Below are 14,709 nucleotides of genomic sequence, written 5' to 3'. Positions count from 1 at the left end.
TACAGCATTAAATCTTCAGTGTTATTTTTTGACCAAAAATAACTTTACCAAAAGAAAAGTGTCGGAATGGCCTTTATTATGATACAAACTCCACTCGTCCAACTTCAGACATTATTTTACTTGATGAATGCACTGCCATTAAACATTCCAAAACTTTTTAAAAAACAAAAACAAAACAACAACTCACCAGTCCATAATTTAATTGTCAGACCTCACATATAAATATTTCTGAGCAGGTTAGGGTTGTCAAAACAGGAAATAATACACCAAATCTTTGTTTTATGAATGTTCCAGTTAATCAATCTGCACATTAATGCAATTTAAACATATAATGAACTTTCATTACATGGAAAGCACACTATGCCATAACTCTCGGTCATCTGCCCCGGTACGAGAGTTAACACTTATTTTTCAGTAAGTGACGTCCTGTTATTATCGTACGGTATCACTTTCTCTTTCCCATTACAATGCATGTTCATCCCAATTAGTTCATTTGAAAGAACTGTTAATTTTGTTAAATAAATAAAAAATGTATATGTAACTCCTTTTACTATTATGCACATATGTATTACCTTAGACCAGTGGTATTCAGCCTTTTTTGTTCGCGTACCCCCAGATATAATTTCTCTTCAACTTTGTACCCCCAAAGTTGTTGGTGTATAATTCAAGTTATACATAGTATATAATCTACATCTAAAATAAATTAAATAAATTACATTACTTATTATTCAGTGTTTATCATAAAATAATATATATATGTAAGATTTGAGGTTTTCACAGCGGTGAGTATGAAGATTTCTGTCTTCTGGGTTGTTGCGCTGTATATTTATCGCCCTGATGACGGAGGCAGTATGACCTCAGAAACGTTGGTAAACATCGACCAGACTACACAGTGCAACAACCCAGAAGACAGAAATCTTCATACTCATCGTCATGATGACGGAGGCAGTATGACCTCTGAAACGTTGGTTAACATCGACCAGACTACATAGCGGAGCAACCCAGAAGACAGAAATCTTCATACTCATCGCCCTGATGACGGAGGCAGTATGACCTCAGAAATGTTGGTAAACATCGACCAGACTACACAGCGCACCAACCCAGAAGACAGAAATCTTAACATATATAAATATTTTTTTAAATTTCACGTACCCCCGGGGGTACGCGTACCCCAGGTTGTATACCACTGCCTTAGACTACCATAACCTAATTGCTACCTTCAAATGAAATGGAAATTCAATTACATTCTCTTTACAGCTTTCAAGGAATATGAAATAAGGAGTTGGTGTAACCTGTACACTAGTTTTAAACTTGAGAATCCCAAGATCTTAGTGATAAATAAATGTTTCCATGAAATGAAATTAACAATTCCAGTTTAAAAAGTAATATTTTATGTTCTACAATCACTTATAAATCCAATTTCTAATTTGCCACATTAAACCACCTCTTTACAAGAAATAACTTAATGTATTTTATTTTACAAAGGTTTAGAATCAGTATATAATGTACCTTCCACTAAAATTATGTGCAGATAAATTAACCTGTAAAAGAATAAATTCAATTATTATCACACCTCTTGAACATATCAGTTCCACAAAAATGTAACACAAGAATAAAAAAATGTAATCACTTACCAACACGGCTCAAATCTTCTTTCTTGTGATGGTAAGTAGTTGCATAAAAAATGCAATCAAACATTTCACACCTGAGTGTGGTCAATATGTATTCGGAATTCAACATTTTAACACTATATTGCCGCAAAATTTTGATAGTACGCTGATGCAAAATAGCTGAAATATTTGCCTCTACAAATGTTCAATTCAAACGAAATTTACACATGCTAACTGCCGTTTCAAACGCCACTTAAAATCTAACATGCAAAACACAAAACCAAGTAATTTCTCCTTTAAAAAAATTTCAAAATTCAAAATGCTTTAATCCCAACATTGTTGGGAAGATGCCAAAATGTAACTGGAAAGTGAAGTCAACTCCCTATAAATATTCCATTTGGAATTATGCCAAAACCAAGTTGCTTCTGAATCATCTCAAATAGCATTTCTAAAGATTGGATACTAGATCTTTTAATGAATAATATGAAGAGAGTCACAAAGTAACCAAATATAACATATAATATAAAATATATATATAAATATATATAATATATATAAAATATCCTGGGATTTTTATAACATTAACACTGTAAGTAACTTCAGTGTTTATTTTACATGTATATAACCAAGGTCATTATGTACTTTGGAATACAAACTTCAAAATGTTATTGTAAACTTAATGTGGCTACAGCGAATTCCTTCTTTGTGACTTGGCCACAGCAAATTTTTGCTTGAGAAATTGTCTAAAAATATCCAACCAATTACCAGATTCATAATTTCAAAACCATAAGGCCTACCCTTCCACCACTATCAACATTCTCAATATCAAGTGCATCTCAACTATTTGTCTTATTCTTACATAAAACCTGAGACAAAAAATTTTCCTGAATGCACAACTAACTTACATTAAGACATATACAAATAAGAAATTTCTTCAATAATGCATCAGAATAAATATCAGGTCCAACACAACAATGATGAATACCATAAATCTAGCTTCATTTAAAATTTCCTGTTTCAAAATATAGCATAACAATGCACTGTGAAATTTTCACAAGACACAGTCCATATAATACATAAACCGTATGAGAAAATTATCAGTAAACTTAATTAACTAGTGTGAACAGAAGTCAGGTTAGTCTGACTTTCCAGTTACAAATCCTCCTGCAACCCTTAGATATTCTGAAGCAGAAACTTTATTACAACCAATGGGTACAGAATGAATAAATACTCTAGTAAGGACTTCTAGTTGGGGATCTGATAATAAACGATCCCATCATCTTAATGCAAGTAAATCAAGACTTTTGAGACAGGATATGGTGAAATCAGTCACAACATTCATAGTCTGTAACGTAGTAAACTGTGTATTCTGTTATGTTGTCTGCAAAAACATTTCCTCAAAGTTCTGTGTGACATTATCTACGAGGGCAAGAATTTTTATTTTCAGTAATCGACTTTTCACAAGATCTAAACTTAAAATCACTATAAAACAAAATATAACTGCATAATCATAATAACAAAGTCATACTTATTCCACATAAAACAGTTAATAATACCCTACCAAGTTCTTGAACTGCTAGTCCAAGTGAAATGTAAATGAAATGTGGACTTTATACCTTATTTGGATTAAGAAACCCCAGAATTAAATAAATCCATCAACAAAGGGAAGGCAGAAAGAGACATTATCTTTTGCAGTTTAAAATAACTATGTATTCTGATTTTAGACAGTTTAAAATTTTAATACAAAACAAAACTAATAACCAACTATTTATTGTCATTAATCATGGACATCTGTGAGAAAATTATATAATGATATAATTATATACTGACTGATATTTACAGATTTAAAGGTAAATAGACACAGATACATTTTAAACTTTTGTAAGAGATTATAATTCACTTTCTCTCCAAGAAATTATCAACAGTGTAAGATTTGAGGTTTTCAAAGCGGTGAGTATGAAGATTTCCGTCTTCTGGGTTGTTGCACTGTGTAGTCTGGTCGATGTTAGCCAACGTTTCAGAGGTCATACTGCCTCCGTCATCACCCTGATGACGGAGGCAGTATGACCTCTGAAACTTTGGTTAGCATCGACCAGACTACACAGTGCAACAACCCAGAAGACAGAAATCTTCAAATTATCAACAATTATGCAAAGTTTCATAATCACTGCCACTAAGAGAAAGATTTATATTTAGCAAAATCTATGCAAAGAATTAAATCAAACTGTTCTCTACATTTGTCAGTGCCCACAAACTGTCAACTCTTCATGTGACCATGATCTACAGCAGTGTTAAATGCAAATGTAGACAAATTATGGTTAACCATTTCCCTGCTAGTGAACTGACAGAATTGGAGACTGGTTCTCTATTGCATGTCAATAAAAGGCAAAATGTTTCACTTTCAACATGTTGCTTCATATAATGGGTGTAGAAGTCTCACATATTATTTAATTTTAATAAAACACCTGACAACTGTTGCCTGTTGCTTGCTACCAAACAAATTTTACTTCAGACGGGAACACTAAATTCTTTCTGAGGAATACACATCTCAAACAAATTAAATTTGTTCTACGATATACCAAACAGAATATGCAAACTTAATAAGATATTATGAAGTACAGCAGTCATATTTTGCCACAATGACTTCATGCGACTTAACAGTCTGTGATGTTTCAAGATATCCCACCTCTAGTAGTACACGTGGAGACAATTACACAACCACACACACTGAAGTTGACAAACCATAAGGCAGTCAATTAAGTGAAAATGTCACAAAGTCAAGAACTGACTAACTTTAAATCTGTCAAAGAGGAAGGAAGAAGGCTCTAGCCAACATCAGATCTCCATCTACAAAAATAGAGGTAATTCTAAACATATACAGATATCTAACGCTTGAAGATATCCCAAGCTCTCTGAATATTGCTGGGAAGTAAAATTCAAACTGAAAAGATCTCGAAAGCATCATTTCTCAAACCACTTTCTGCAGTTTTCAGAGAATTTACTCCAGGAAACAAATGAAACCAAGTTATAAAATCTATTTCATCCACAATGTGCCAATGCTTAAATTTGTTACTGGTAAATTGAGGATTGAAAGTCATTCAATATTATCAGGGTCACATGTTTTACTTACCTGAAACTATTCATAAAATCTAGTCGACCTTCTAAAAGAATACATATTTTACCTACGCAGCATCACGACAAACAGGGGAAAAATTGCAAGTTTCTGAATTAAAACTTCTTTCGTGGTTTGCTTTCCACAAACGTGAAAGATAATAAACTGTTGAAAATAATAAAATATGAACTCTATTACGAAACTTCAACAGTTAGGCTGTGTTGAAATGAGTGCCTTACAGCTTGTCAAATACGCAGTCATACAATGATTCTAGGTGATTTTCATTCCTTGAAAGGAAGGTTAAGAAAAGGCTTCAACACCCAGGAAGTGGCCTTCTAATGAATGTCGTTAACAAACTTGTGTCTCTCACACACACACATACACAAGTGCAACTACTATCCCATCTTATAATCATTCCAAGATTCGTGGGGGATAACGAACAAGCAAAGAAACCATACTTTCCAATTTTTAATCATCATTCACCATTTAAGACATGCATATTTTGGTCTTAACAGAACTGTAAAAGGACATGGAAATTCAGAGCACTAGCCACAAACATATCAAAAATTTGTTTTCATTCGTTCTATACCCGATACTCGCATCCCTTTTTTGTTATTCCTTCAGTGCCCAGAAGACTCTCATATTTATATAAAAGGAAATTTTTCAAATTAATAGAAACATTTAAACTGTATATTAGAATGTAACCATCATTTGTAGGTGTAAAATATTGCAATGACAGGTGACTTGTTATACACGTGTTCGCTCTTTTCTCCATTTGGATAGGTCAGAGTATATCCAAGATATATTTCAGTATTACGAGGAACATCATTATCCTATGCACAACCAAATTTTTAAGCCTGTAACCTAAGTTGAACTTTCTCTAGGCCTATCAGAGAATTCTGACTCCAGTTTAATATCAAATAGTTATTGTTATATGTTATTTCCTGTTTTACGCATTTTCGTTATATGCAGCTGTTCACAAGAATGCAATCCCCATGTATACCGACACTCAGTCACCTGTATTATTATGAAATATCTTTTGAGAAATTTACAGAAAACTTCATATGGATTAATTTGCCTCATGCATATTACCGATTCTGACTTGCTTGTTACTACACACAAAAATCACAACTACTTTCTTTGACAGAAACTTATAATAATTGAAAATCAAAGTTCATGATCCTAATGCAAATGTGATCAATATTAAAGGGCTGAGGGATGCAGAAGAATTTTAATTTGAGAGAGGGGGGTCTGAGTTAGAACACTTCTTACGGTAGAAATGCAACCCCACTGAAAACGTGGGAACACTGTTTGTTTATTTATATACCTGATCACTTCATACTGCTTGCAACAAAAACTAACTAGCTACTTAACGCACTCCATGAAGCATAGTAATGCAAGTGGTCAAGAAATTTCCCAACTTCCAAGGAACATTTTGGTAAGATTTGAGGTTTTCACAGTGGTGAGTATGAAGATTTCTGTCTTCTGGGTTGTTGCACTGTGTAGTATGGTTGATGTTAACCAACGTTTCAGAGGTCATACTGCCTCCGTCCTGATGACGGAGGCAGTATGACCTCTGCAACAACCCAGAAGACAGAAATCTTCATACTCACCGCTGTGAAAACCTCAAATCTTACATCATAAAACATCCTCCTGATTTTATTACAACGTGAATTTTAAAGAACAAAATGGGGGAGACAGAATAATCAGATTAAAACTTTCCCCCCAGAAAGTACAGTATAAAATCTACTACATTTACATCTTATGCTGGTTTAATACAGGTCAGGGACAAGATGAGCTATAATTCTTCGTGATTTTATGATCTCTGATAACATGATCATTCATGACAAAATGAAATTAAAAATGTACTTTACTACTGTAGTTACGTCACAGAAAGCCACCTCCCAGGCTGTGTCAACACACTGAGGTAAGAATGAAAATAGCATGTCTTAAAATAGGCATGTATTTTATTTACCATTATATGTGATAGAAAGACCTACTGCTACTTGAAACATACCTTTTCAACTTTCTCAAAATTTCTTGCCTTCATCTGTAACAAGAGAACATGCATGTCACATATGAAGAATAAATCAAAAGCCAGTAAAATATTTCCTCATACTTGCCAGATTCATAGTCAATTTAAATTATGAATTTTATGCAACAGAACAAGCCTGTCTGTACATTATATAACACTACAAAGAGAATAAATTTTTAATGAATTTTAAAAGCTGCATTATATTAAATTACTATGAGATAAGACAATGCAGGACTACGGAATTAAGTAAGTATGAACAATAAATGTAGAAAACACAAAAGAATATGGATGTCTTATAAGCTATATTGAATATGAATTTCTTATCTAACACAAAAATTGTGTGCTTGAGAACACCAATTAGCTCTAAATTTAGCATGCTTACTCTCTGAGGCCAGGAAAAGATTTTAGAAAGGTCAAAATTCCAGAAAATGTGTCCTAAGTTTGATTCCCAGTGGAAATTGAAAATAAAGCGGCCAATCCATTACGAGTCTGGCTCGGCGAGCTTGACTCATGAGCCGGGCTTGGATATATTTCACCACACATGCATAGCAGACTCCGGCTCGTGACACCCCACCCACAACACTAAGTACAGTAACTTTGTTTAAAACAGAGTGAATTATAAGGGAGACTGAGCATAGTAAAGGATGAGTATAAATAATATTGTACATGTTTTTGGATAACAACACAACATTTGAGTAAAGTTCTGTATGTCCCAGTCAGTCTGAAAACTAGATCATTGGTATTAGATTACCTAAACCACACCTTACTAGTTCATCTGGCAGCCTTTGTATGTCATCATTCCCTACTACTTCAGTGAAATGTGTAAGTTGTAATGAATAAACCTAGGAAGCTGAAAACTGCCAAGTGCAGAATAGTCTTTCAATACAGGCTGGAAAACCTCATCATTCCCTTTCAAATGAAAACCTGTTTTTTCAGCCTTCTGTTCCATTCTCGTCTCACCCTGCTCCTACTCAACCATCACATAACCCCAGAAAATAATTATCATCAAAATTTACCAGGTACAAAAAACCCCAAGGAACACTGAAGGAAAACCCAGTCAGGAAAAAAGAAGGGGATTCTGGAACTTTGCAGACAATTGCAGTATAACCAGGAAGTGAGGTGACTAGTTAATTTTGTGCTTCAAATGCGGAGCAGACTAGTTAATTTGACACTTACAAAGTGGAGCCAACTATAAAAATTTTCTGCTCTTAACTTGGGGTTTATTATATTCATCAAACCATCATACTGATCATAAACAACATCAGCAGTTGATACATATCACTAATATCAATATGAAACATATTACAGCATTGCCAGAGTTATGAAAATTATGTCACAGCCAGGTGACTCCATTATATGAAAATAATAACATGTAACTAACCTCTTGCTCAATATATATCTTCCAGTACCTTCCTGCACTAGGGAAGGTTGACACCAACTTCTCAAACAGTGGCCTCATCTCTCCAATCCACTTGCCCTGAGCCTCTCGAATCAAGAGACTCCACGCCTCTAAATCATACGGAATTTCTTCTATCTGCTTCTGAGCTTTCTGCAGTTTTTCATTGCCCCAGTCCTGAAACAGAACAAATTTTCAATGGAGTATGTAACCTTCCTCAAAGAACTGTGCATATAGAGTCCTTCTTCAGTAGAGAATACTCAGATGAGCCTCCTCAAGTCAAACAAAGTGTAATGAACGACATAAAAAGTCTAATTACAAAACAGCAACTCCCCATTATAACTTAAACATGCTGATACAAATTATCAGAATTCTTGTAAAATGTCTCATTTTCTTTTGTGATTGAGAAGAATCCTTCCTCATGTTCACCTTAAAATTGAATCTCTGAATTGCCTTTTCATCTAAAAATAAATATGATAATATGGGACTGGTAGTAGCCACAGTCTCGACATAGGGCTGTTGTAGTATTTAATCACAATCATAGTTGCGACACTGCATATATATATATTAAATCCAACATCTCTCAGTCCATTGGTTCTTAAATGAAAGAAATCTGATTGTGGGATTTTTCTCCATGAAAGATCATAAAAGTGACCAGAAATCTGGAAGTCCATTAGACAATTCAGATACTAAATAAACTTTTTCAACAATAGAAGTGCAATGTTTCCCCAACAATTAACCTCAACATTTTAAGTTAATAAATTATATACACACACAAAATCTAAACACATATGATCAATTATTGCTATTATCAGGTATCACGTGTTCAAACAATGAAAAATTGAATGTGAACACACCTTATTACAAAAATCTGCTGGAACACATCATACTTTTAAATGCAGTTGTTAGGTTTAATGTGTGCTACAATATAAATTTACATGATACTGTTTTGCTAATGTACATTTCAGAAGCCTTTAATCTTGAGAAGATTATTTGAAGTATCTGTAAACTACCGCAGTGGTCTAGCGGTTAGAACGCTGGCCTTGTAATCCTGGGATCTCGGGTTCGATTCCCGGCGGTGCCCAAATTTATAATTTGTGTTGGGCAAGGCCGTGGTCTAGGCAAAACGGAGTTTTCCTCCGGGGCTTCCCCAGCTTCTCCGTGGCATCCCAACAATTACACACAGAAGAAGGCAATGGCAAACCACTTCTGTATCACCTCTCTAAAAACATTTATGAACAGGTCCCAGTCCGAGAAAAGGATGGAAGAATTCTGTTCATAATGTCGCCAACCTCCTTTAAAGGAAACGGTGTAATAAAGAAGAAGATATCTGTAAGCTACTATAATGCCAAGTCAGCTGGATATATTTTGTTCAGTTTTGACTTTTTATCACTAATATAGTGACAATATTATTAACTTTGGCTTTTACAAATAAGCTGTGTAGAATGTTGAAGGAATTTAGAAACCCTTGTACAGGATGAATGTTCAGTGTCTTTGAATTTATGTTATACAGTCCTGCACAACAACCATCATACACTATTACTTGGAAATATCAGTCTTTATTTCATATTACAGCAGGAGTCAAAATTTCTCGAATTACACACGTCACCCTTCATTCTTCTTTCCTTCATCCTACGCATTATTCCATACCTCAATTTCTCAATGTGATGATATTCCATTACAATATTTTCACAAAGGCTGTACACAATCAAACCAGTAACTGGCTCTTGGTTAATGCACACATTGCAGTAGTACCACATTTCCTTACCAAGCACTTGAAATACGACTAGCACAAGAGACTTACATAGGTTGTGTTGGGCTTCGTAAAAAAAATTAAGGTAGTGAATATTCATCATGCAGTTTTGTGACCATGTGGTCAAACAGGTGCTGAAAAAATTGTAGAAATCAAATGTTTGGGAAAATGAGTTACTGAAAGAGTTTTAGTGACTATGTGGTGAGGAGAAGAAGACAGGAAAGGAGATTATGGAAAGTTTATGTTTTTTTAATTCATAGAAATATGGTTACACAATTTACACATGAACATAAGGATGAAGTGAGACTTTCGCTAAATTAGAGGAAATATGACTATAAGCTGTAAAGGAACAATCATACTTCAACTATAATATTTGGACTTAATCCGCTTTACCCAAGTACTTGCAAATTATCATAAGATTTAGTGTTGTAACAGGTAGGAAATTTACTGTTGCCACTGGACCACTGAAGAGTCACTACTACTCTTGTCAGACTGTGCATAATTGTATCTAAATTACTTAGCACTGCTTGTACACAACAGTGAGTGTGCTTGTTAATATCACCATTCTAAAATCCCCATACTCAACATCTTGGATGCCTTGTCCATCAGCAATCTGAACTATACACCCAATAAAATAATTCAACCAAGTTTCCTGTGCTGCTAAAACCAGAAAATAATAGGACTGATATTGAAAATCACTTCAACCAATAAAACCAAACTAAAAATAAATTACAATATCTGAAATTATTCATTGTAGTATGGTAATTTAGATTCATGCATGATGGTCTAGGTCTCTTGATCTTTTCAATACAAGGGGATCAATGGAGTAATGGTGGCAGGAGAAACAATTTCTATATTTGAAACTGGTCTGTAGTTAGATATGCATGATTCTTCACCATTTTTATAAACAGGCTTAACTTTTTAATATTTAAGTCATTCTGTAAAAACTCTTACTACCATTAAATGATTGCAAAGATAACTTGAAGGAACACTTACGTAGTCTACACAGCTTTTAAGTAAAGTTGTTGGTATTTCATCATAACCACATGAATATTTCATTTGAGAGAATTTATTATACTTTTAATTTTATTTACTGTTGTGGACATAAGATTTATGGAAAGGTTTCATAGATTGCTTAAATAAAGTTGTAGTGTCATTGTTCATTCTTTCTATAATTGTTAAATAGTAGGTACTAAAATGATCTGCTAAGAATTTAGGATTATTTATTGCATTATCATTTATATTTTACCTAGAAAGCTAGTGAGGCTAATTAAAATGTGTGTAAGTAAAACTTCTAGTAAAATTCATGTAGGGCAACACTTTTCTGATAAACTACCTACTCAGAATGGTCTGACACAGGGAAATGCACTATTGCCACTACTTTTCAATTTTGCCTTAAAATACGCCATCAGGAAGTCCAAGATAATCAGGGCGGCTTAGAAATGAATTGGACACATCAGCTTTTGGTCTACGCTGATGATATTAATTTGTTTGGCGATATTATAAATACTACAAAAGCGAACACAGAAACACTCTGAAGGGCTAGTAGGGATGTTGGTCTAGAAATAAATGCAGAAAAGACAAAGTATATGATCATGTCTCAACAAACAGAATTCAGGATAGAACCAGAATATAAGGATAGCTAATGAACCATTTGAAAATGTGACAACATTCAAGTACTTGGGGATGACATTAACAAGTCAGAATAGCATTCATGACAAAGTTAAGAGCAGATTAAATTCAGGGAACGCTCGTTGTCATTCAGTCGAAAATCTTTTGTCCTCCCATCTCATATCAAAAAACTAAAGAATAAAATATACAAAGTGTAATTTTACTCGTTGTGCTGTACGAGCGCAAAACTTGGTCTCTCACTTTGAGGGAGGAACATAGACTGAGGGTCTCGGAGAACAGAGTGTTGAGGACCTAAAAGGGAAGGAGATGGATCATGGACAAAATTTCACAATGATGATCTTCACTGCCTTTACTCCTCACCTGATATTGTTAGGGTGGGTGGGACATGCTGCATGAATGGGAGAGGTGTTTACAAGGTATTGGTTGGGAGGCCTGAAAGGAGGAGACTGCTGGGAAGACCTAGGCATAGGTGGGAGGAAAACATTAAGATGGGCTTTAGGGAGATAGGAATCGATAGAGTGCACTTGATGCAGCTATCTCAGGATAGTCTGGTGGCGAGCTTTTGTGAATACGGTGATAAACCTTTGGGTTCCACGAGGAAAGTGGGCTTTCTTTGACAATCGACTTTTCAAAGAATATCCTGAACCATAGAGTGAGTGTGAGTGATTATCATTTATCTTTATTAATGAGTCACTTCTTCTGTAGAATATTTATCTGTTTCATTTTTCAGTATTTTCCAGAATGCTTTAATTTTATTATTTGATTGAAGTATCTGTTTATCGTAATGTATATGTTTGGCCTCTTTAATTACCAGAGTAACTGAGTATCTCACAATATTTCCTGTGGTGAATTTTACTACTGATGGCTATGAAGAGATAAATTAACTATAAACTTGCAAAATATAATCTAACACAAAATCAACTGGCTGTACTTCCACTGTGCAAGAACCACAAAAGAAAACTGCCTTCCCATTGTGAATATGATGAAAATATTGTGTTAACAGGACTGAATATGAAACATAAAATAATGCCAACTCTGAATAGGTTTGTGCATTAACTTTTCATGCTCTAGAGATAGGGCAAAGATATTCACTATGAAGTATGTTGAACAATACGCAAGTATGTTCAGGTTTAAAGTAAATTTCCTCTAACTGAATATTCATTCCATGCACTGCATAATATACCTAGTGTAGTCTTACAAAGACATCTGTTGGGAAGAGTATATTTCCAAAACACACCCATTTCAAATACGTTAACCTCTGCACTGCACTTAACTTTTAACAGAGAGAAGATATTAAGTTTACCAACAAACAACATAAGGACTATACCTACATCACATACACTGATAACGATAAAGAAATTGATGTTTCTGTGGGCAACTTTAATCCTCTGTTGCATCAAACATGCTATAGCACTGCAGCATGAATTATGGAAAAGGTTTGCTGCCAGCCCAAACAGGGAGAGAAGTGGATTTTGTAATAGCCAAGGGAACAGGGTGTTTGCTAGGTATGTCAGAAGAATTTTTGTTTTGTACTGTAATCAGGAAAGAAAAACAGGAAAGAGGCAGAAAGAACCTAGCCATTTCCTAAAGTTTGAGTGGTTTTTTTGTTGCTAGCACTACAAAATCACAAACAAGTGAAATCTTGTTCAGATTTTTAAGTACGGTATGGAATTTGTTAACATGCTCCGACAGTAATGCCTAATAAGTCTCACAAAAATACCCTTTTAATCACAAACTACAGTCCTACGACTAACAACATATTATATATTAATACTAAAACAAATTCAAAACATTACCACACTTATCCGACGTAACGTGCAATAAAATGGATTACAAAACTGCGACCTTGCAAATTCTCAACGTAAGCCATTCAAACTCGCTTGGAGAATACAAAGGACACAAAATAAAATTCTTACCACTTCCATCTTCTCTTCTGCCATTTTGATGTACACTAGAGCTGCAACACCACCACCTAATTTCCTTAAATAATAACACCGAAATAACGTCTAGAATTATTTACGCTTGAACAAAATAATAATCACATAGCACAAACATTAACACCTCTTCCTTTTTCAGGCTATTGCCTCCCTTTGCACGTTCCTGATTTTCGATATTTCATTGGATGAACTTGTGTAATCGATTAACAGAACTACCAACATAACGAGAACAATTTGAAATTCCTGGTTTCTTTGCTATACCGACATCTGTCGGGAAAGCATGAAACTAATGACTATAGCGTCGTTTCCAGATGCGCGTAACACAGAATGATAACAAAAATGAAAATAAAATGTATATTACTAATGGACGACAATAAAAATAATATTCATTACAAATATGTGATATTGCACAAAGTCAAAATCTTTTCTTTCAGAAAGAGACCCTTTTGTTGTTCAGTTCTTTACGTTTATTTCATGTATGTATGTCAAAACCAAAGTTTAAATGACATCTGACGCTGAGTTTGTACTGAAATGTTCTGATTTTAATTGTGACCTGTGTCAGAAAGGAAGAAAACTCACATAATGAATCTCGTGTTTAATGTTATCGATATGGCAAAAAATTGAAATATGACAGAAAGTGTAGTATATAATTGAACCTACAAACCTTATATAACAAAAATTTCTACATGGTAAATATGAAACAAAATACAAAGACAAATCCAATCCTACAATAGTACCAACACAAAGCCGATCGCCTGACCCAAAGCAGACTTCATCATAATCACGTTTGTATTTCTTGTTACCATGGTAGCCACCGACAAAACTTAATTTCAATTATTTCTACTCTGTGAAGGGCATTTTCTATTATATTAGGGATATATTAGGTCCATTCAATTTTAGTGACATCAATCAGTGTTATTATTTTGTATTAATTGTAAGCTAAATTAAAATTAACTTTCCTTATTTAGTTATGTATCGACGGAGAGTTGAATGATTGTGATTTCACCCAATTTGTCGAATAAATTCACATGAATTGGAGAATGATGGTGATGGGGGCCCGGACATCGTTTTGGAAAAGAAAACATGATTCGAAGTCGAAACAAAGTACTAGTCATAACAAAAATAACCTCTAATTGGTGGCTGGCGGAAATAATTGATTTCATAACTTATATAACTGCTTTTATTGTTTATAACAAAAAAAATTTGAATGAGAATAAATAATTTGTTTGATAAT

General features: G+C 34.2%; 1 protein-coding gene across 2 annotated transcripts in view; it reads right to left on the bottom strand.

The window, feature by feature from the left end:
* su(f) (cleavage stimulation factor subunit su(f)) overlaps positions 1–13,695 on the bottom strand; it is a 42,386-nt gene extending 28,691 nt beyond the window's left edge. The window contains exons 1-3 of one of the 2 annotated variants that reach the window (XM_022069550.2): positions 13,455–13,695; positions 8,139–8,330; positions 6,740–6,772 (exon numbers count right to left, since the gene is read on the bottom strand). In XM_022069550.2, coding sequence (XP_021925242.1) covers positions 6,740–6,772; positions 8,139–8,330; positions 13,455–13,478 — 249 coding nt within the window. In that variant the 5' untranslated portion in view covers positions 13,479–13,695. Of the gene's footprint in view, positions 1–1,509; positions 3,588–6,739; positions 6,773–8,138; positions 8,331–13,454 lie in introns of those variants that run through there. The other variant, XM_022069551.2, reaches the window with a different exon arrangement.
* Between the last annotated feature and the right edge of the window lie 1,014 nt (positions 13,696–14,709).

The sequence above is a fragment of the Zootermopsis nevadensis genome, unplaced genomic scaffold (genome assembly GCF_977971745.1).
Source record: "Zootermopsis nevadensis isolate Lab colony 2312 unplaced genomic scaffold, Znev_1.0 Znev_ptg000030l, whole genome shotgun sequence".
Lineage (NCBI taxonomy): Eukaryota > Metazoa > Arthropoda > Insecta > Blattodea > Termopsidae > Zootermopsis > Zootermopsis nevadensis.
Note: the sequence above shows the minus strand (reverse complement) of the source record. Positions and strands in the feature narration are given on the sequence as shown.